General features: G+C 41.9%; 1 protein-coding gene across 2 annotated transcripts in view; it reads left to right on the top strand.

The window, feature by feature from the left end:
- Positions 1-24,786, top strand: part of adgra2 (adhesion G protein-coupled receptor A2) — a 174,768-nt gene that overhangs the window by 118,861 nt on the left and 31,121 nt on the right. For both annotated transcript variants that reach the window (XM_039768525.1, XM_039768526.1), the window contains exons 3-8: positions 3,221-3,292; positions 8,394-8,465; positions 11,230-11,301; positions 16,662-16,825; positions 17,215-17,428; positions 17,517-17,681. In XM_039768525.1, coding sequence (XP_039624459.1) covers positions 3,221-3,292; positions 8,394-8,465; positions 11,230-11,301; positions 16,662-16,825; positions 17,215-17,428; positions 17,517-17,681 — 759 coding nt within the window. The remainder of the gene's footprint in view (positions 1-3,220; positions 3,293-8,393; positions 8,466-11,229; positions 11,302-16,661; positions 16,826-17,214; positions 17,429-17,516; positions 17,682-24,786) is intronic.

Raw genomic sequence — 24,786 nt, 5'->3', positions numbered from 1 at the left:
CTTTTATGTCATTTTTATTCTCTTTGTTTTAAAAATTTTTAAGTCTTTTATTGCTTCCTTTAGTTGCAAGTTAAAACATTTAGCACAAGTGTGGAGCAGCTGCTCAGCCCCATTTCCACCTGCTATGCGGGTGTTCTTTATAACTCAGCAGCTTCAATAAAATTTTTAGGACCAAATAGGAACAAAAAATATTTGCGGTCTGAGGAGGACGAGACCACATCTGTGAACAGGACGCTTTATTTATAGGAATTTCTGACACAGTTAGGAACAAATCACAGATTACATTACCAGCAAGTGGCCTCATTGTTAGAACTCCATTTGCCATGGTAAATCCATGGAAATGGGTTGTCATGTCACTGCTGTGGCCCTGTCTCCACTCACTTGACCACAACCTCACCCAGTCCAGCCTCCTCACCCTACCCTGCTACTTTCTTGGTTCTCTGAATCAGAATATGTGCCTCCATCATGTCTCCTTCTCTAATCACTCCACCCCTGAAGATGCCAAAGCGCTGCGTTTCCCATCAGGTCACAGGTGTCGCCGTCACAGCATGGCTGGTGCTGGGGGCACATACGTGATACCAGCACAGCAGGACACTCTCCAGGTCATGCTGACCTTTTGTTTCACACCTGCCTAGTCAATCTGGTCAGGACATAAGAAACCAGGTGTCCACTAGCAAGGAGGCAGTCAGGAGATTCAATACGTTGTTGCCCCCCTCCCACCCCCCAAGGCCAACTGCCTGAGGGATGCAAGCAGGAAGCAGAAAAGTGGCGGCATGGCTTTCAAAGAAAGCTGGGGCTGTGAGTATTTATTGAGAGCATGTGTCTGTGAAACTTTAACTGCAGCCGCCTCATAAAAAGCAGAGAGCTCGGCTCATGTTAAGTTTTGAGTTTCCAGGGGAGAGGCAGAGTGGCCTGCCTTCCTGTCAATTAAAACTACATTTCCCAGCAGTCAGGACTGTGAGTGCGAGAGAGAGAGAGAGAGAGAGAGAGAGAGAGAGCAAGAGGCATCACCTTGCCATGTGAACGCATTGCTTTACTAGACTGAGACCTTTTAAGGTAACCCCAGTTTAGATCTCCTTCAGTCTTGGTTACTGATATCCACTATGGAAAACGCTGGGCTGCTTCTAATGCGGCTATGCAGGTGACACACCTTTCCTCTACAGCACGGGTCGCCAACTCTAATCGTGGAGGACCACCATAGCTGCAGGTTTTCATTCTCATTCTTTTTTTAATGAGTGCCCTGTTTGGGTTGCTAATCAACGTTTTGTGAATTCACTTAAATTGAATTGCTTTTTAAAGATTTCTTCATCGTTCCTCTGAATTGATTCATTTCTTTCCTTAAATGGCACCTAAACAGAAATGAAATGTGAAGCGAGTGAGCCAATAGAAGACCAACTAAGTCAGGGCCTCAAACTGCAACCAATTTCACTCCAACCAGCCTCTTAATGAGGTGCCGAGTCTCGTTGTTAATTAAACCCGTTCTTTAATTCTGTGGCTTGTGGTGCATTAGCAGAAATTTCTGAAACTGTTGATTTTCTCTTTTCTAAGAGCACTGTTAAAATGTTTTGTGGAGCTGAGCAGATCGACATTCTTGAGGCCTTCACCTTTCTTTATTTTCAGATATTGTGGCATGGCCAAATGGAGATGCAGCTAGATGGATGAGGTCTCCAGGACTCTAAAAATATCCAAACCTAATTATGTCATATCATCTACTGTTAAACCGTAATTCTAAAATTTTTATTATTATGCTGTCTTAAGGAATTGTTCTGTTGTGTACATTGTATTGTATTGACCCCCTATTTTTGACACCCACTGCACGCCCAACCTACCTGGAAAGGGGTCTCTCTTTGAACTGTCTTTCCCGAGGTTTCTTCCATTTTTCCCTACAAGGTTTTTATTGGGAGTTTTTCCTTGTCTTCTCAGAGAGTCAAGGCTGGGGGGCTGTCAAAAGGCAGGGCCTGTTAAAGCCCATTGCGGCACTTCCTGTGTGATTTTGGGCTATACAAAAATAAACTGTATTGTATTGTATGATGGACACCAGTTGTTTTGGCTCATTTTGTATGTCATTAGTGTTTGGCTGATAATTAAGGAAAAAGAAACAATTAAAGGACCTGAGTCTTCAAGAACGAGTCAATTCACATTAGTTTAAAAGAAGTTAATTAGCAGCAAAAACAGGCCACTCATGAAGAAAAGGGTTAGAATGAAAACCTGCAGCCACAGTGGTCCTCCAGGACCGGAGCTGGCGACCACTGCTCTCCATGATTAAAGGGTGAGGGCTCTTTAGCTCAAGGAGATGCAAGGAGGACACAGGTTTCACTGGCTCAGGACATCTACAGTATCATAAACAGCAGAAGGAGGATCAACAGTCACTACTGGAGTAAAGCAGCCAATGGGGGTACTCAGTTTGGGGTCATAATTTACTGACCAGCATAAGAAACACTAATGGTGGAATCTCAAAGTGCACACTGGGAGCTTCCTCCTCAACCTCCACGTTCCTCTAGGGATCCACTCTGCATGCTGCCCTGTCAACCCTTCATTCAGCCTTAAACAAAGCAAACTCCATGTTTTGAAGCAGAAAAATCTTCCTGTCTGCATTTGCACTGCATTCCCACAGCCCTTGTCACCTTTGGGCTTGTTAGCTCCTTGGTCCTGCACAGTGGTTCTTCTTAGAGCACTGTAATGAACACAAAATCACTAAGTTATAGTAGCAGCCAGCAGCCTTTGGTGCCACACCACTGGACAGGTGATGCCATTATTGCCATTATTGAGCTTCTGGGTTTAATTTGTTCAGATTTTATCCCAATAAAGAGTCACATTGAGCTCAAGGACAGGTTGTCTTCATTTTACTCAGAAACATTCTAACTTGGCAGACCCTCACGCTTATCAACATATTTTTCATTTCCCATGTGTTCTTACACTGCATTGCTAAGTATCGTGTGTGTTAATTGAAAGTGGAGGAGAACGTAGAGACCACCTATTTGTGGCAAGGTCAAATTCACATGGGGACACATTGTTTGACAGAGTGGGAAATGTCATTGAGCCCCCTGTGTGGGAAATGGACTGCTTCTGTCTTCTCGTGATGATGTCCACCATTTACCACCATGCCATGCCATACTGAGCCCGACTGAGAAATTCTTGTAAGGTTTAATCGGTTTTCATCCCCTGCTGTTCCTTCTGAAGTCAGCTGTCTTTGCTCATGTCTCTATCTTTTTCTCTGCAGGGACCTCAAGAACAATCTGATCAGCACAATCAGTCCTCATGCCTTCCAGGGTCTGCTGGAACTCCGCAAGCTGTGAGTAACTCCTGCCTGCACCCCCCCAACCTCTCGTCACTTGTCATTCTACTACTGCTCTCATCTTTCATTCTGGTCCCTTAAAGCATGAAAAGTGGCTGCTTAGGCAGAGATGTGCACGCAAGAGGATCTCTCAGTGGTTGAGCGCCACCTTGAGGAGAAGGAGTGAAATTGCCAGTATCTTTACATTAGGGAAACACCATGACATGCAGTGAGGAGTGTAGACAGAGTCATTCATTTATACAGCGTGTTTCACTGTGCACACCATCTCAAGGTTCTTTACAAACACACACAAGAATCCAATCTAATATGTTACAACAAGATATAAATCAAAAACAGGAAAGAAACTACAAAAAAATTGATGACTTAAAATGAAAAAAAGGAAAGACAGATCAGGGGGCTATTTCAGTGTTAAGAAGACACAGAGCTGGACTCACAATGCTGGAGAGGAGCTCAATGAGAGGAGTTTGTATAGAAAGAGGGCTGACAGTGGGAGGGTGGGCTAAAAGTCATGTTCTTGTCCCAATTTTTGTTATACTTAATGCCAAGTAAGTGGCAAGTTGACATGGAGCACATGATGATGAGAATTTGGTTGGAGAGGAGCAGCTTACAGACATGTAAGTCAGTTGTAGAAATCTGATGATGATTCAATAACAGACTGGAAACAAATGTTTCAGCTGTGATAATGTTCAGCAAATCGGGTGAAACATCATCTCGAACCCGTTGGGATTAGTCAATAGAAAAGAGCAGTGCTGTAATTCAGAGGAGAGGCTAGGTTACACTCTAGCAGTATTCCAGATGTTCTGATGGCAGACAAAAAAAGACATTCAATGGCCAGATTCCAAGGATGCTAACTGAAGTTAAGGAGACAAGATTTCATCTTAAGATGAGCTACAGAGTTTCACAGCTTTGTTAATGCTCAACTGTTGGAAGCAAGCAGATGTCCATGTACTGAGACAAGGGGTGAGTTTCTCATCACCAGAACATGAGATTGTGCTGGTGAATCACAGAAGATATGTGTGGATGCTGAACAAAACTGGAACTGGCACCAAAGGACGAGAGAGAGAGAGGCTATAGACAACTTAAGTCACCAACCCAGGCCCCTGCCGGCATGCGCACAGCGAAGCACAGGAAGATCTGGGAATAGCATCTCCAAAAGGTCCAGCAGAGTTTTAGGAACATCGAAGGTCAAATAGGATGAACAACAAGGTGGAAGTCAACTACAAGGGGAATAAGAGCTGTCTCAGTTTATAGGATGAGGCTGGAAACCCAAGGTTAAGCAAGAGCTAGAGACTGGGAAGTATGGAATTTTAAAAAGTAAAGCAAGAGTCATTCAGAATTGAGCAAATATCAGTCTAATTAGACTGGTCAAGTTTATTTTGCCATTTATAATGTTCATCCATCAAGTAATATCTATCTATCTATCTATCTATCTATCTATCTATCTATCTATCTATCTATCTATCATATAGTGCCTTTCCCATCTATCTATCTATCTATCTATCTATCTATCTATCTATCTATCTATCTATCTATCTATCTATCTATCTATCTATCATATAGTGCCTTTCATATCTATCTATCTATCTATCTATCTATCTATCTATCTATCATATAGTGCCTTTCCTATCTATCTATCTATCTATCTATCTATCTATCTATCTATCTATCAATCTTTTTTTCTTATTAATGTGCGGAGTAAGAGGAGTGTAAAGGGGGAGTAGTGGTGGTAGTCTGATGTATGCCTTTTTATTTTATCCTGTATATTGGGCTTGTCTGTTATTTGACTGTATATATTGTTAATATTTTTTTTATGTTCATAATAAAGGTCATTTTAAAAATAATAAAAAAATCTATCTATCTATCTATCTATTATATAGTGCCTTTCACATCTATCTATCTATCTATCTATCTATCTATCTATCTATTACATAGTGCCTTTCACATCTACAGTCATGGCCAAAATTATCGGCACCCGTGGAATTTTCCCAGAAAATGCACAATTTCTCCCAGAAAATTATTGCAACTACAAATGTTTTGGTATACACATGTTTATTTCCTTTATGTGCATTGGAACAACACAAAGAAACAGAGAAAAAAAGCCAAATCTGACATCATGTCACACAGAACTCCAAAAATGGGCCAGACAATATTATTGGCACCTTTTCAAAATTGTGGGTAAATCGTTTTATTTCAAGCATATGATGCTCGTTTGAACTCACCTGTGGCAAGAAACAGGTACTGGCAATATAGCAATCACACCTGAAGCCAGTTAAAATGGAGAAAAGTTGACTCAACCTTTCTGTTGTGTGTCTGAGTGTGCCACACTAAGCATGGAGAACAGAAAGAAGAACAGAGAATTGTCTGAGGACTTGAGAACAAAAATTGTGGAAAAATATCAACAATCTCAAGGCTACAAGTCCATCTCCATATATCTTCATGTTCCTTTGTCCAATGAGCACAACATAATCAAGAAGTTCACAACACATGGCACTGTAGCTAATCTCCCTAGACGTGGACGGAGGAGAAAAATTGATAAAAGACTGCAATGAAAGATAGTCCGAATGGTGGATAAACAGCCCCAATCAACTTCAAAACATATTCAAGCTGTTCTGCAGACTCAGGGTGCAACAGTGTCAGCTCGAACTATCCGTCAACATCTGAACGAAATGAAACGCTATGGCAGGAGAGCCAGGAGGACCCCACTGCTGACACAGAAACATAAAAAAGCCAGACTGGAGTTTGCCAAAATGTACTTGAGGAAGCCAAAATCCTTCTGGGCGAACGTCTTGTGGACAGATGAGACCAAGGTAGAGCTTTTTGGTAAAGCTCACCATTCTACTGTTTACAAAAAACGGAATGAGGCCTACGAAGAAAAGAACAGTACCTACAGTCAAACATGGTGGAGGTTCTAAGATGTTTTGGGGATGTTTTGCTGCCTCTGGCACTGGATGCCTTGACCGTGTGCAAGGCATCATAAAATCTGAAGACTACCAAAAGATATTGGGGCAATGTAGGGCCCAGTGTCAGAAAGCTGGGTCTGCGTCAGAGGTCATGGGTGTTCCAGCAGGACAATGACCCCAAACATACCTCTAAAACACCCAGAAATGGTTGAAGACAAAGCTGGAGAGTTCTGAAGTGGCCAGCAATGAGTCCGGATCTAAATCCGATTCAACACTTATAGAGAGATCTCAAAATTGCTGTTGGGAGAAGGAGCCCTTCAAATCTGAGAGACCTTGAGCAGTTTGCAAAAGAAGAGTGGTTGGAAATTCCAGTTAAGAGGTGTAACAAGCTTGTTGATGGTTATAGGAAGCGCTTGATTTCAGTTATTTTTTTCAAAGGGCCTGCAACCAAATATTAAGTTGAGGGTGCAAATAATTTTGTCCAGCCTGGTTTTTGAGTTTTGTGTGAATGATGTCAGATTTGGCTTTTTTCTCTGTTTTTTGTGTTGTTCCAATGCACATAAAGGAAATAAACATGTGTATACCAAAACATTTGTAATTGCAACAATTTTCTGGGAGAAATGGTGTATTTTCTGGGAAAATTCCAGGGGTACCGATAATTTTGACCATGACTGTATCTATCTATCTATCTATCTATCTATCTATCTATCTATCTATCTATTATATAGTGCCTTTCACATCTATCTATCTATTATATAGTGCCTTTCACATCTATCTATATATTATATAGTGCCTTTCACATCTATCATTCTCCTGTATCTCTGTGCTTAAACCTATGTAGCTGCCACTGCCACTAATTATGCATGCTTTGTTGCTGTTTTTCATTTTCTCCATACTCCATTTTATGTGATTTAACTGATGTTATTCTGACTATGTAATGCCATGTTTTAGAGCAGGATTGTCCAACTCTGTCCCTGGAGTGCTACTGTGGCTGCAGATTTTCATTCCGACTGTTTTCCTAATTAATGACCAGCTTTTGCTGCTAATTAACGTCTTTTGCCTTAACTGAATTTGACTTGTTATTTAAGTCTCGGAGACCTCAATTTTCTCTCCTTTAATTAGCAGTCAAACAATAATGAGGTCCAAAATGAGCCAACGCTTGACCAGCTAACCAGTGTCCATCATGCAATATCTGAAAATAAAAAAGGTGAAGGTCTCAGTAAAGCTGATCTGCTCAGGTTCACAAAACATTTTGATGTTTTAGAAAAATGAAAATCAACAGTTTTTGGAATGTCCGCAGTGGCAGAATGAGAGCACCGACAAGCCATTGAATTAAATGCCGGGTTTAATTAACAATAAGAGCTGTCTTCTAATTAAGAAACTGGTTAGAGTTTGAGGCTTTGACTTAGCTGGTGATCTGCTGGCTCACTTGACATCTCATTTCTGCTTGATTATCATTTAAAGGAAAAATAACCAATTCCGATACCTGAGTCTTAAAAAACAAGGCAATTAAAATAAAGAGAAAATAAGTCAATTAGCAGCAGATATCATTTATTGATTAAGGAGATGGCAGGAAGGAAAACCTTCAGCCACTTTTGGCCCACCATTCTTGGAGTTGAACACCCCTGTTTTAGAAGCTGGATGTGTGAGGTGTGCCTTTTGAAAAACTGTCTGCCACTAACCTTTCCCTGCCATGTTTTGGACTTTGTAAAACAATGAAAGGTGATGAGACCAGTGATTCAGGGTCCCGGGCATTCAAGTACTGTATGTCCATTTACAGTGGAATGGGATAGACCATAATTTTGATTTCCTGCTGTGGCCATAAGACCCTACCCTACTCCTAACCCCCCTTTGCCACTCCCGCCCCCCACATTTACTAAAGTGTAAATATGCTACCATTTACAAATCCCTCATTAGCGTCAAGCCATGGTACATAACCAAAACCAGTAACCATGACTGAGCTCTGGTGATTTGTGTCAACATAATTGGCACAAAGTTATGTATGTTTTCTTTGCTCACCACCTTCCTCCTTACTCTCCCCATTTAAAGCATTCAGTGACTTTGCCCCCTAACCTTTGAAATAAGTTGCACCACCACTGACTACGCCCGTGTGATGATGCACTAATAAATGGCACAGCTCTCGCTGTCGTGCCTCTTTGAGGTGAAAGTGTAACTCTAATGACTGATTTCTATTCCAGGGACCTTTCAAACAACAGAATCGGCTGCCTCTCCTCTGAGATGTTCCATGGACTGCACAACCTCACCAAACTGTAAGAACCCTGCATTTATTCATTTAGTTTTGGGAAAAAAAAGATGGGATAGATAAGAAAGAAGGAGAAAAAGGAATCAAAGTAGATCCAAAACTAGGCTTGGATGAGAACGTCTTAGTCAGAGCATCCCAGAGGGGTAACAGAGATGGGGGAACCATAAAGGAGAAGCTTGCTTTGTCTGTGTATTTTATCTTTTGAATTTTGGCCTTATTTTATAGGTGAATGATATGATGCCTGCTATGATGTTTATGTAGACAACAACCTTTTTTAACTGATGTCAGATACTTTTGAGATTTCTCTATAATAGAAATGTAAAAAGGACAATGCTATTTCCGTTTTATAAATTCAAAATAAAAGGTAGATAAATATATCAGTTGTCATAAGAACTGACCATCATGGACACCCATGTAGGTGGTTTGTTTAAATAAAAGTTGTTTTTTTTCCTGTTTCTGATAGTTTTATGTATTTCCATCACAACACAAAGAATTCATACAAGAAACAAAAAACAAAGACCATCAGTTGACCAGTGGCCCAATTCAACCTGACCATCATGCTGTCGCCTCCGGGCTCTCTTTCTACTAGTTCTTCTGACTCAGCTCTCGGTTTATAGACTGTGAGTGCTGAATGACCCCATGTGATAGTCCAGATTGGCTGCATCAGCCTTAATGTCACTTGAACCCAAAACTGTTGATAACATGTACAGGGATGTACAGAGTTGGTGAAAAAATGCTAGTGCCCAGCAAACAAGAGTTTCAATTTCCCAAAGTGCAGAAAGGTAGTGCTGTCAATAAATAAATAAATACTCTGTAAAACTAGTGCTCATCTTGAGGATAAAATCAGATAATAACAGATTCCATAAAGCTATGAAGACATTGGGCTCTTTTCCTTCAACACCTGTCCCACCGGCTCACCCTTCCCAGGCACAGAGAGACACCAAAAGCTGACCATAATCAGTGGCTCCTGTCCCAGCTGCCTCCATCAACATCTACTGACCCTCTTGGAGCCCAACTCCCACTTTCCTGCTGCCTCCGTCACTGTCTGCAGGACCTCGGTGTACTTGATAGCTCCTGCTACTCCATAGTTCTCAACAGGAGTGATCTGCCCTTTGGAGCGGCGTTGCTTTCAGTCCCTCTACCTCCCTTCCGTCACACTGGCTCACCTTCCTTCCAGATTCATTGTGATCTCCCAGTCAATCCTGCTCAGGCTACTCTTATTAGTCTGTGGGTGCAGCATCTCAGTTACGACTAAAATCAATGAAGCAACTAGAACCAATCACACAGTCATATGGTAGTGTGATCACCCCACATCCCAGGGCCGAATGACCACAAACACCTACTGAGCCCAAGCCACACTGCTTTAAAAAAATTACGGACATTAACATGTTTCTCTACACCCCACCTACATGGCACTGTCTCCATGCAGCCATAGCCCATAATGCATCCTTGGGCCCGCTGCGCTGTGCCTTCCATGGTGTGGTTGCTGCCTTTTTATGGCAATTTGACAACTTCCCTGCCACCAGAGTGTAAGAGCACAGAAAATAACCATGGATGCTCCCCTCACCGTCTTCATCTTCCAACCTTCTAATCACTTATGTATTCATTTCCCCCAGCCTGGCATGCCCCTGTGCACCCCACACCTGTGTGTTCCATACTGCTAGTGAGACTCTAGAGATCTGCACCTTTTCCTGGCCTGTGGTCAGAGTGTAAACCTTGTCCTGCTTAGAGGCTCAAAGGTCCTTTATGCCTGAAACCAGTCTGGTGCTGAGACAACCCTGTGACTTTATATACTGTGCAAGAATCACAACATAACATCCATCAGTTTATTTATGTACATTTTATAGCACCTTTCACAACGAATATTAGCCCAAAATACTATTTCAGCACAGTGCTGGCAACAGTGGCATATCATGACATCAACTGAGTGATGTAGTGAACAATAGTTATATCATATAGTGTCTTTCCTAGTGAGCTCCTTTAGTCTCATGTTATATTTTAATAATCCAAAACTACCAAAACAGCAGAGCACCGAGGTAGTGTGGTAGAAGACCTGTGGGTCAGTGTTGTACAAAATACACAGTAAATAAAGACAAGTCTTGAGCCATACAGTATTTATATATTAACTTTATATATTAACACAGGTGGAGTCCCACGCGCAGTTCTTAGTGCAGCATGGCAGACTGACAGAATCTAACTGAAGGCTTCCTTTAATTAACGCGGTTCATTTACATATAATAACTACAAAGCATTTCAATCACACCAATCAGCATAGAGATAAATGGTGCAATCCAGAAACACATCTCTGCTATTAAACATTATTTAAAGTCCCATATAGTTAGCAATTTAAGAGTCATGCTTGATACCTGGTTAAAAGGAATGACTTTTTATATGTAAACTTTTATCAGAGATTAAAATATAAAGTTAAGTGTTATATAGGATCTCATGTTCTGATTTACTGGTACAAATGCCAGGATGTCCTAGTTAAACAGGCAGGCAGTTTCAGGTGCATTTCCTGTTACTGGCAGTCTATTTTCTGCCCACCCTGTCTGTGAAATCCATCCGCCTCCCAACGTCTCTTTCCATTGCAAGGCTTGTGGAGAGTTGGCATCAACCCACCCAGGACTCGGCGCCAGTTCCAGCACTCCAATGAACAGGATCATGCCATGTCTTTCTACAGCCTGGTGAATGTGATCTTGACATCTGCCACCATGTTAAAGCACAGTGGTGTGAACGTGTTGGCTCATTGCTCTTGTCGTTCTTTTTTTCAGGAACTTGTCTGGAAATATCTTCTCCTCCCTGGAGCTGAGCCTCTTCCAGTCTCTCCCATCACTCCGGCAGGTGTGAGTATCTGCAAACAGCGCACAAGTTGGGCGAGATGGTAGTGGTGGTGGTAGGGGGTTGAATCTGGCAGTAGGTTAAAGGATGTGAAGTACAGGTTTATGTTCAGTCACTCAAGCAGTAAGTCTGTCATTTATTCATTAAGTCCGTCAGTCAGTTATTCATTCATCAGTTCAGTTACTTAGTCATTAATTCAGCGTTTCTCCACCTTTAAGTATTTGCGACCCGAGTTTTCATAACAGTTTTAATCGCACCCCCCCTAACATTTTTTTTGAAATATAGATGAATATTTTATTATACCTACTTACATTTTATTGACATTTATATAACTCTATATTTGCTGTTCTAGTATCAGAATGTAGTTTAAGTTAATTTGTTTTGGTTACAACAGATGTTTTTTTCATATTTTTGATTCTTGTTTTCTTTTTGTCACATCTTCGCGCCCCCCTTTTTGTTACTTCGCGCCCCTAGGGGTGCCCGCCCCACAGGTTGAGAACCACTGCATTAATTCATAAATTCTGGTAATTCTGTTCTTTCTTTCATTCCTTCAATTATTTGGTGGGTAGGTCATTTATTCTCATTCATTCATTTATTTATCTTTCCATATTAATTCATTCATTCAGTCCATCAGTCCATTAAATTCATTCATTCATTCAGCGATGTTAATCCAGTCATTCAGTTTATCACAGTCAGAGGATGGAGTCAAGTGTTACTGTAATTAAATGAGTAATATCATAGTGTCAAGTATTACAGTTAAATCTGAGTAATCACATTACCGTTACTGATCTAACCTGAACACCATTACTTGTGTTGTACACATTTCTAAAGATCTAAAATCTAAATGTCATAAATGTCTTGAAGGGAAGCCATTCCATGTCATGTAACTTTCAAAGAAACAAGTACGGCTACTTGACCTGAAGCCCTGGTGCCGATTTGCGCTGCACATGTGCACTGCTTTCACTAAAGCGCACAGTAACATGGATTTTTTACAACGCTGCTGGATCTGTACCTTAATGTCCAATCAAATGACAACGTTAGGAGTGCCTTGGCTGTCAAGTGTGGTGTCGCATCCTGACGTGCATTTTGATTTTGACATCATGTCTCTTTAAAGTTCTCAAGAAAATGAAGAAGTTTGCGTACAAGTAAGATAACTAAATCTTTTCATTAATTGTCAGTGGATGTCAGATAGTTAATTACAAATTGTTAATGCTGTCTTTTCGCTTGCCACGTGCCTGTTTGATTGTGTCAAGAACACCAGAATGGAAGAGATTGTGTTACAGGATGAACACTGCAGGTGTCATGTCTCATTGATGGTACCTCCCATAGCTGTGGTTCAGATTCGTGTTGTTTTGTCTCTTTTGTCCGTTTCTGATTCTTTTATTTATTTTGACTATGTGCATCATTCTTCATGTTTGGTGTTGTCTATGTATATAAGCTACATTTCTTATGTTCCGTGTGTTTTGTGGGTGGTCCCCCAAAAGGCGGATCCACCAGCCAATCACTGCCAAGGAACAGCCCTCCGCCCTGTAAATCTGGCGTTTCGTTTCTTATGAGTGGGGAGTTCTTGTGATTTTAGAAATTCTGTGTGCCTTGTGATTTTTCTTTTTTTTTTTTTTTTTGTCCTTTTGCCCTTTGTTAGCTTACTATTGGAATTTAATTTGGAACGTGTTCTACTTGGATTACCTTCTTGTTGCAGGCAATTTCATTTTACTGTTGTGCTCCACAGAGATTCATTGTGATTGGAATGCCTTCTTGTGAAGAATAAATCCTTTCTTTCATAAAGATTTGGCCTTTGCCCTTATTACTAACCGGGAATTATAATAGCAGGTACAGTACAGTAGCCGGCTCCACCGGATCAAGAAGTGATCTTGTCTGCTGGCCATCTCGTACTAACAATGAGTTTACAGTTTACTGTCTGAACATTTGCAAGCCAGTTCTATTTCTAATTATTTGAAATAATTTTTAATTAAGGATTCATTTTGTGAATGAAATGCATCTACTGGCTGGCTCATATGTCTGAAATGGCACAGAGGTAATGTAAGTCATGTAGTTGACTTGCTTAACTGCTCATATTTCCTCCATCTTAAAATACTGAACGGGCATTGTGTATGAACCTTGTATGTTTCAAATATAACAAGTATTTGCATAAGTTTAGACAGTAATGTGAAAGTAAAGTAATTAGTAATGTAATCACAATTTCCAGGAAGTAATGAATGAACAAATCCAATTACAATATGAGTGCAGTAATCAGTAATTTGTAATGGTTTACCCCAGATCTGCTTATAGTCATTCATAAATTAATTTAGACCTTTTATATTAATCATTCACTCAGTCAGTCATGTTCATTTAAGCCAATTTTATTTCAGAGTAGTAGGGAGGCAGAGCCACTGGTAGCATCGTTTTTCTAATAAACCTTTTTTTATTATTAATATTTACTCACAGAGCAAATTATTACGATCACCTGCGTATCCATGTAATTACCAAATCAGCCAATCACATGGCTGCACCACAGTGCATAAAATCACGCAGGTACAGGTCAGCAGCTTCAGTTAACGTTCTCATCAAACACCAGAACTGGCATAAAATGTGATTCTGACTGTGGTGTGATTGTTGCCACACGGGCTGGTTTGAGTATTTCTGTAACTGCTGATCTCACAGTATGTGAACAGTATATATAGGGTGGTCCAGATCTAATTACGCAATTTTCATTATGCTATAACTTATTAAGTTTATTACATAGAAAATCACCCCGAAAAATCCCGGACCATCGAGAAGTGCGCAAACTGGCGACATGAAGAATCGTCTTTGCATCAAACTGGAATCGTCCCCGCATAAATCAAAGTCATCCAGATGATGTGGATTTGCATAATTAGATCTGGACCACCCTGTAGAGTTTACAGATCTGCAGATCTGCAAACAGAAATGTTTTGTTGATGAGAGAGGTCAGAGGAGAATGGCCAGGCTGGTCTGAGCTGATGGAAAGGCTACAGTGATTCACATAACCACTCTGTACAACTGACTTAAAGATTCTCAGAACGTGGAACGTGTCAAACAATGAAGCAGATGGGCTGCAACAGCTGAAGACCACTTGAGTTCCACTCCTGTCAGCCAATAAAAGAAGGGCTGAGACTGCAGTGGCCACAAACTCACCAAAACTAGACAGCCAAAGATTGGAAAAATCTAGCATGGTCTGATGAATCTCAAGTTCTGCAGAGGCACAAAGATAATGGGGTCAGAATTTACCACAATCTGCATGAATCTGTGCATAAAACCTGCCTTGTGTCACAGTTCGGGCTGGTGGTGTTGGTATAATGATGAGGGGAAAGTTTTCTTGGCACACTTTGGGCCCATCAATACCAACTAATCGTCTCTTGAATGCCACGGCCTATTTGAGAATTGCTGCTGACCGTGTGTGTCCCTTCATTGCCACAACTTATCCATCTTCTAATGACTACTTTCAGTATGATAATTCACTGTTTCACAAAGCAAAAGTTGTCTCAAATTAGTTTCTTGAACATGATAATGAGTTCAGTGTTCTGCAGTGGCCTTCTCATTCACTGGGTCGGAATCCAACAGAACACCTTTGGGATGTGCTGCATGAATGTAAAGCTGAGAAATCTGCAGAAACTGCGCAGGTGCAATCATGTCGACATGGACCAGAAAATCAAAGGAATGTTTCTTACATCTTTTAAAATCCAAGTCATGAAAAACTGAGGCTGTTTTGAGAGAAAAAGTCGGCCCTCTCCAGTATTAAGATAGTGGTCATTAGGCTCATTAAGCGTATCTGTGACATTGTGTTGAATGAACAGCATGAATGGATTATTAGTGTTACTCGTCCGAGATAGATGGACATTTCATTTAAAGCACTAGAAATGTGTTGCCCTCATGTTGTTCGTTGAATCCCAATAATATTAAGCTAAGGTGACATTCTCAAACTTATCTAAAACAATTTAGGATTATGGGGTATCCAGGGTCTAATAAAGATGGTGGTGGATTTTAGGAGGCCCAGGCCCCTCATGGACCCTGTGATCATCAGAGGTGACTGTGTGCAGAGGGTGCATACCTATAAATACCTGGGAGTGCAGCTGGATGACAAATTGGACTGGACTGCCAATACTGATGCTCTATGTAAGAAAGCTCAGAGCAGAATATACTTTCTGAGAAGGCTGCCGTCCTTCAACATCTGCAATAAGATGCTGCAGATGTTCTACCAGACAGTTGTGGTGAGTGCCCTCTTCTACGCGGTGGTGTGCTGGGGTGGCAGCATAAAGATGAAAGACGCCTCACGCCTGGACAAACTTGTTAAGAAGGCAGACTCCATTGTAGGATTAAAGTTGGACAGTTTAACATCTGTGGCAGAGCGACGGGCACTAAGCAAACTACTGTCAGTCATGAAGAATCCACTGCATCCACTGAACAGGATCATCTCCAGACAGAGGAGCAGCTTCAGTGACAGACTTTTGTCACTGTCCTGCTCCACTGACAGACTGAGGAGATCGTTCCTCCTCCACACTATGCGACTCTTCAATTCCACCCGGGGGAGTAAATGCGAACATTAATTTTATTTTAATTCTTTTCATTTTTATTACTATTTAATTTAATATTGTTTCTTTGTATCAGTATACTGCTGCTGGATTATGTGAATTTCCCCTTGGGATTAATAAAGTATCTATCTATCTATCTATCTATCTATCTATCTATCTAATATGGCAGCTCTGGACTCAAGCTGAAGCTGGTCCTGAGTAGGGTGCCAGTCTGTCACAGGACATATTCATGCACAAACCAAACAGTGGCCGCGTTTAACAAGTAAACTAACACACCTTTGAGATGTAACCCATCATAATAATGAATAATGCCCATGTTGAGGATGTTATCCATCCAGTCATCCATCATCAGACTCGTTTAGCCTATCCTAGTAGCATATCCCAGAGGTATGATGAAGATGACTCTTCATTTTATGTAATTACAATTAGTAAGAAGCAGACACTGAAAGGTGGCACCGTGATATACATCTTGACACCTCAGAGGGTCCATTTCTTTTTAATTAAAAGAGTCCAATGTGGAGTGAGCCAGTTGAGGTGACTGCGTTCAAATGCTGACTCCCCCCCGATGTTCGCTCTCAAGTCACAGGAAACAAGGAAGAGACGAGCTTTAAGTCACCAACTGGAGTTGTTGAAACCTCACTGAGAAGATGTGAACCCATCTTGTATGCCACTGGAGTGTGACCCAGTTTATGATCTGAGAATGTCAAAGTTTACCTGACTTCACATTTTTAAGAGGCAACTTTTTTCATTTATACACTAAATGGCTCACAACTCTTCCTCCATTTTTGAAAGCTCATGGCTCTTTTCTTACTCCACAGAGATTTCAAGACAGATTTCCTTGTGTGTGACTGTAACATGCGTTGGGCACCAGCCTACTTCCACAAACCTTTCATTCGTCTGTCCGAAGATACAATCTGCGCTTTTCCCAGCAGCCTAAAGGGTAAACCACTGAAGGGCCTGAAGGAGAGTCAGCTGACATGTGGTGAGTCAATGTGAATGTCTCTGCTGGCTGCTGTGATATGCCATTTTGTTAACTAAGCAGACATCTCCATTCTAAGAAATAATCTGACTCACCAGTGAACTGTGATGGACCCCCAATAGGGTAAAGGTAAAGTTTTTGTTCTTCTCACCTTCATTTCCCCATCTTTATTACCACCAAAACTGATGACTCTGCTGTTTTTATTACCCAGAGTGCTGTCTTTTGAAGGCAGTGGGCTGCTCTCTGTTTTGAGGAGACCCAGTTAAGCTAATGAAATGAAGAGAGGCTACACAGTTAAGAAAGCCATGAGGGCGTGTGGTGTTGTATTGAGGAACACAGAAAGCCCAGACTTTCTTCCCATCATAATCCTCGTTTTTCTTCTTCTTCCCCAGACGGGCCATTGGAACTTCACACCCTGGTTCTGCTTCCCTCACTCCGGCAGGTGGTGTTTCAGGGAGATCGTTTGCCATTCCAGTGTACAGCTGCTCTTTTGGACCAAAGCACGTCACTTCACTGGAGACACAATGGCCAGGTGGTGACCTCTGACCTGGAACAAGGCATATCTCTAGAGGAGAGTGTGGTGCATGACTGCACCCTGGTCACCAGGTGGGGGACTCAAACTGTTCGCTGCCTCATGTAATTTGGAGTGAGTTATACAAATTCTGAATCTTGTCCTCTGTCTGCTGTCCCTCAGTGAGTTGATCTTGTCAAATGTGCGAGTGGCATCAAGTGGAGAGTGGGAGTGTCTTGTGGAGACGGCACGAGGGAACACCTCCCGCAAGGTAGACATTGTGGTTCTGGAGTCCAGTGCATCCTACTGCCCAGCAGAGAGAGTTGCAAACAATCGAGGTGATTTCAGGTAAGTGCAGTCCTACTGAGCATCTTGGGGAGAAACTCAATCTTTTCTAGACTATATGTCTTTGCTCCAAACATAGCAGTTAGTTAACCACTGTGACAGACAGAGGGTGCTATCGTCCTCTTGAACCCTCGGACAATACGTCTGACACCAGGTAAAAGACCAAATATAATTTATTTTTGAACTATAAAGTGCACAAAGCACCCTCCTCTCCACAATACTCATTAATAAACCAATAATCCACAATAATACACAATCCACCACTCCCAGACGCGCCGCCACCCTTCCACCCAGCTCAGCTCAAGGCTCTGGTGTTTCTCAGAGTCTTTTATACTTCCTGACCCGGACGTGTTTCTCATCCTTCAGTCCATGTGACTCCTTATCACTTCCGGGTCAGATAAAAATCCTCTTCTTCATCCCGGATCCGGGTTATAGGGCACATGTGACTCACTGGGCCTCCCTGCAGCGTCCTCTGTTGGCCCCTGTGGTATCCAGCAGGGCTGTAGAGGAAAACACCATTGTCCATGATTCCCTGCTGGTATCCGGGGCACCTCCATGCTGCAGGAAGAGCTCCATCTGGCAGCCTGGGGGTATTGACTGGGATGACAAGCCGTCCATAGACCACACCACTCATGGCATTCTCGCTCATGGAGGTAGAGTAGTCACAATCAAATACATCCCTGATTGCGGTACTTCCAGATGGGCTTAAAGTGGAGAAGGACAAATAAACTGTAATTGCCTTGACTTCACTATTGGCACGTAGACTTGTCTTGGGTCTACAGTCATTGGGTAACCGATGTTATATACTACTTAAAACTGGAAACAATTAAACTTAACTCACTTAGCGGATCTGCACAAAACTTTTACAAAACCTGGCAGGATCTAATTAATAATATTTTAGAATAAGTATTTAAATAGAGGAAGCGGATTCTGTTCCCCTTTTTATTCTATTTATTTGCTTACTTATCTTTTCTACTATTAAAGTTTAACTATGTTGGCCTAGCTCTCTTTCTCATCGGTGGAGGGTTGATGTCTTGCTTGTATGAAATGTTGTTTGATTTTAATAAATTCAATAAAATGTAAAAAAAAAAAAATATATCCCTGATTGATCCGACGCTTGGCACAGTAAGCTGACCAACAGAGGCTTCAAACTCAGTAACAGCTACACTAGCAGGTGCTCAGAGGAGACTATGATGTTATTCCAATTTTTTGTTTTCAGTTAATCCTTTGCTAATTTGCTTGTTTGCCTCTAAGTTGTACAGCTCCATAGAACAGAGCTGTTCAAATCTTCTTTTTCTTTGCAACAGAAGTATTTATTGTAGAAATTTTAGGGAATGTAGAAACAATGAAGCATTCACCAGGCAATAAGAAAAACAGTGGCTTTAGTGCACCCCCTGTTGGAATGCTGCAAATCTGCAGTTAATAGAAGAGTGGTGCATCGTGGCCATTGACAATTAGTACAGCCACTGTCTGCATTTTGAATTGTTCTGTTAAAAGGAAGCCATGTAATCCTGGAGAAGATTGTCAAGTTTCTGAAATCAAAATTAAAACTATAACTAAGGCTACTTTGTTTGTGTTTAAAAACGCAGACACATTAGAGACTATTGTTACCTTTCGTCCACATTTTTAACTCCCAGAAGCTGAGAATTTTCAAAATGCTCTCCAAAGCCGTATATTTCTTAAAACACTTTGATGTATGAATGGTTGAAAACGCACATTTTTGAAAGTCGTGCTGTGATTGGTTTGTGCTTATTATGTAGCCCCTACCTGATTGGATTCTGCTCATTGCATTTTCTCAGCCGTTTCGCTCGCCTTATCTTTGTGCATCACTCTCAATAACGATTCCACCTCATCGCCAGTCCAAACAAAACAATGCGTTCTTTTGTTCTTTGTGGATTTGCCATTTCTGTTCGCTGTGTTCATACTCTTTCATCATGTGTAGCTCCTGGCTGGTGGAACGAGCTGCCCACCTCCATTCGTAACTCTGACTCCTTCAATGTGATCAGAAGAGTTTGAAGACCCTCTTGTTTGGTGAATTCTGTCTAACTGAAATTAAGTTGTGTAAAACTGACTTGCTTGTATTTTGTCCTGAGCTCTTAACTTGCAGAAATCAATTTCATACCCTTGTCTTGTAACACTTGTTCTCAAACAGTCCCTCAGACGTTTATGTTGACCTCTTGTGTAAGTCACTTTGGATAAAAGCATCTGCTAAGCAAAAAAATGTAAATGTAAACCTGCAAATGCATGTCTGGCATGGAGGACACTTTTGTCTGCTTGTTTCCACTGATGCCACACATGCCCAGTGCAGGTGACCAGCTACGTCGATCCTGGAGGGCCATAGTGGCTACAGATTTTCATTCTATTTTCTTGATCAGTGACCAGTTTTTGTTGCTAATTAACTTCACTGAATAGATTTTTGCATTTAAGAGTCAGGCCCTTTAAATCAGAGGTGCATAATGTTGGTCCTGGAGGCAGGCCCGCTGCCAGGGGGGGACAAACGGGACTCTGGTCCGGGACTCTAACAGAAGGGGGCCCCTTCACGCTTCATTTTTTTTATGTTGATGTTGTGCGCATAGATATATACTCAGCAAAAAAAGAAACGTCCCTTTTTCAGGACTGTGTATTTCAACAATAATGTTTTAAAAATCCAAATAACTTTACAGATCTTCATTGTAAAGGGTTTAAACAATGTTTTCCATGCATGTTCAATTAACCATAATGCACCTGTGGAATGGTCGTTAAGACCTTAACAGCTTACAGAAAGTAGGCATTTAAGGTCACAGTTCTAAAAACGCAGGACACTAAAGAGACTTGTCTACCGACTGTGAAAAACACCCAAAGAAAGATGCCCAGGGTCCCTGCTCATCTGCGTGAACGTGCATTAGGCATGCTGCAGGGAGGCATGAGGAGAGGACTGCTGATGTGGCTAGCTAGGGCAATAAATTGCCATGTCCGCACTGTGAGACGCCTAAGACAGCGCTACAGGGAGACAGGAAGGACAGCTGATCATCCTCACAGTGGAAGAGCCCAGATCTCAATCCCATTGAGCACGTCTGGGACCTGTTGGATCGCAGGGTGAGGGCTAGGGCCATTCCCCCCAGAAATGTCCAGGAACTTGCAGGTGCCTTGGTGGAAGAGTGGGGTAACATCTCACAGCAAGAACTGACAAATCTGGTCCAGTCCATGAGGAGGAGATGCACTGCAGTACTTCAAGCAGCTGGTGGCCACACCAGATACTGACTGGTACTTTTGATTTTGAGCCTCCCTTCATTCAGGGACACATTGTGAAACATTTTTAGTTTATGTCTTATGGTGTTGACTCTTTTACTGTTCATACAAATATTTACACATTAAGTTTACTGAAAGTAAAAACAGTTGAAAGTCAGAGGGCGTTTCTTTTTTTGCTCAGTATATATTCAGACAATTATTCAAGTTACATGTAATAGAAAAGTTAAATCATTTAGCTTACATCAATACAAGTGAGTGTTTTAGTAGCCGCACGCTCCATGCAAGTAGATACCGTGCTCGTGTCGTGTGAAGCACGCTTGTCAAAGGGGGCCGGCAGCAGCACTCTTCTCAAAGACAAAGGAGAGCCGACACCGATGTCCTTGAGCTTGACGTTAAGTAGTATGTTTGTTGTACAGGGCACGTGGATAATGGATTGACTTCGCCGCTGTAATTGAATCCTTCCGTTTCACACATACAGGTGCTGTTCTGTCTCAGACAACAGCGATATTGTTGTGCACTATCGTGGATGTTGACATGTATGGTGTAGCGGAAGTCCGTCTCCGTAGTTTGATAATTCATTCACTTGGGTGTTTATTGTTGCTTTTAAAGCAGTGACGAGTGTGCGTTGGTTTTGTGTGTATCACTAAAGATTCTGGATCACCCGGATTTTTTGAAAACTTTGAAGTTTGATACAGCAAGTTACCAAACTGATTGTACACCATGTAGATAACCCTAACCGTTAGTATATATTAAAATGTTCAGATGTTACTCCTATTCATTGCATTGGTATAATTGTACCGTTACACGTTAGATAATACATAGGCCTATCTCATTAATGTATTGTTTCAATTCCGCTACGAGCTTCCGTTAGCACTGGCTTTCCTTCTCGCAGTCAAACTTTGATGTGCGAGAAGACTTAACTCATCAAGTATGGTATTCATAAATGCAGCATTGTCACTGTCGGATAAACTACATTTCGATCATTTTGTATACGTATTTGAAGGTTTTGGCATGTGGGGACCCGGGGGAACACAGAGGGGCCCACACGTACCCAGTTGTCTGGTGCTCGGGCCTGCTGGAGGGTCACACTGCCTGCATGTTTTCATTCCAACGCAGTTCCTCTGTGATTCTGATAGACATTTCACTGCTTCATTTTCATTTCACTTAAGATTTTGAACCCATAATCTCATATTTTAGTTTTAAACAGCCGCATTCATTGTTTTTAATGGGTCCTTCTAATCAATAAGATGCAAATGAAAAAAGAACCAGCAGATCGCCATCGAGCTTGTCTCCATTTACACCTGTGTATATTCCTCGTAAACTGTTTGGTTTAATAAAATACTTAGAAGGAAACTGAGGGTATTCTTACAACGTGACATAAGAATGACCTGACACTGCAGAGCTAAAACACTAGCAAGTGTGATGGTCAGCCAGGGCCTTTTCCTGACCAGGATGCTGCCATAATGGAAGGTACCTGGGGAGCAGACATATATGGGGCACTACCTCCCCGGGGCACTAGATGGCAGCTCCCCAGGGTTGTGGCAGCACCACAGTTTAACACAGGACATTATAAATATTGGAGATCTGTAAAACTGCCATGGGGGGGGCAACCAGGGGGAGCTGCAGACCCCTTTAATTTGTGGGGCTTTCACCACACCTGGAAGTGCTTTCAGATCTCACTAATAAGCCACCTGAAGTTCTTTCAGGTGCAGAATAACAGGAGCTGCCTGCCTTTATTCAAGGAGACAGAGTCGAGAGGAGGAAGAGGAGGGGAGGCAGAAGGAGAAAGAAGAAGAAGAGCAAAGCAAAGAAAAGAAAGTGCCATTAGTGTACTGTGCTGTGCAGCTTGGGAGCAAAGGAAAGGATTTCCTCCAGCGGAAGAATAAAACGTGTGTGTTGCTGGACTTGTGCCTGCCGTCTGTCTGTGTTGGGTTTGGGGAGCTGGTGCACCCCCTGGTGGCCACACAAGTCATGAAATTAAATAAGATCTGTTATTGGGGAGGATTGTATTCTAATTAGGCTGCTGGGTTGGAACAAAAACCTACAGATACTGAAGCCCTCCAGGACCAACGGTATGCACCCCTGGACTACACCACACGCAGTTTCGGTTATTTTAGTGTTAGCAACCAAACAGTACAAAAGGTGTGAAAACACTGAAATGGACAGAGCTTGTTTTCATTTCGTTTAATAGTATTTTTAAATAAAAACATAGTAGTGTGGATGTAGCCTAAAAAGCATAAAAAAGGTAATAAAGTAAAAATAAATTTGACTTTAGCACATTAAAAAGTTCAAAATAATATTAAAAGGTCAACATGTATACCAAACATCTGGACACTTTAAGAAGTTTAATATGCAGTATAAAGTGTGCCTTCACATGTTAACATTTTAAAATGTGTCACCAGTTTTACCCAAAACATCCATCCATGCATTATCCAACCCGCTATATCCTAACTACAGGGTCACGGGGGTCTGCTGGAGCCAATCCCAGCCAACACAGGGCGCAAGGCAGGAAACAAACCCCGGGCATGGTGCCAGCCCACCACAGGGCACACACACATGCACCAAGCACACACTACGGACAATTTTGGATCGCCAATGCACCTAACCTGCATGTCTTTGGACTGTGGGAGGAAACTCACGCAGACACGGGGAGAGAACATGCAAACTCCACACAGGGAGGACCCGGGAAGCGAACTCAGGCCTCCTAACTGTGAGGCAGCAGCGCTACCACTGCACCACTGTGCCACTTACCCCAAACATCAATACTTTAATTACATTTTTATTTTCAACTTTTTAGTGCACTCGATCCAAATCTTAAACGCTTTTTAAAATATTATAATATATGTGAACCCATAAATGAATTCCAGATGGAGAACACAATCAGCAAACAGCAACATGAATAGAAGAAGGTCAGCCATTCAGGCCTGCTCTGGCTCTCCTAGGATCTCTCAAGGAACATCCAATATGAAAGGAATCTCGTCTTTTAATGTGTAAAATGTTGCCATATTCTTTAATGTTTCATGAACAATTCACCATCACAAGACTTGCCGGCTTTCCCATTAGGCCCTGGGCCTGGCCTCGGGGTCTGCTTGGCACCATACTGCTAGGTCCTTGACCCCACGTGTCCACAAGTCTTTACGTGCTAATGTGTTTTCTAGTGTTTGTGTGAAGTGTGGCCTTTGCCCATGTCCACGGATGCCTTCTGTGCGTTGCAGGGAGTTTATTTTAAAGTAACAGCTGGCCTCTGCTTCACTTATGTCTTCCTGTCAGACCTGGCCACCTCGCTCTTTCATTTTCCTCTGTAAACTTTTATTTTATTATTTGCACATCCACCCACTTCTTCTGTTCAGGAGCACTGTGGCCCAGAGCCTAATAGGACAGCAACAGGCACAAAACCAGAAGCCATCCTAAACTGAACACCAGTGCATTGTGGGACACATGCACTTACAGACACACTCACGCTAAGCCGGTAATTTAAAAGTAGCAAGAAATCAAACAGCTGGCATGTCTTTTGGACATGAGAGATTATGAGGCAAAAACATGAAAACTCCATGCAGAAGGCATGTAGACCACCAAAGCCTGCACAGCCTCTCAAACATTTTTAGGCTCAACCGATTTTTGAATTGTGAATTCCGCAGAGCCATGTTGCACTTCTGTGTTTCTCATGAAGAAGAAGACCAGTTTAGAGGAGCAGTTTATTCCTCTGTGGTGTCAATACAGTTTAAAATTGAGAAGCAACAATGATGATGTGTACTTTTACTAAATATAACAGCAGAAAACAGCGCATGTAATACAACATAGGTGAATACATGGCTGCTTCATTGACTGTAAGGAGACAGCATTCTGCTCTCCCAGCATGCACTGACTTCATAAAGGCTGG

The sequence above is a fragment of the Polypterus senegalus genome, chromosome 11 (genome assembly GCF_016835505.1).
Source record: "Polypterus senegalus isolate Bchr_013 chromosome 11, ASM1683550v1, whole genome shotgun sequence".
Classification (NCBI taxonomy): domain Eukaryota; kingdom Metazoa; phylum Chordata; class Cladistia; order Polypteriformes; family Polypteridae; genus Polypterus; species Polypterus senegalus.
This window is presented reverse-complemented; position numbering and strand designations above follow the sequence as displayed.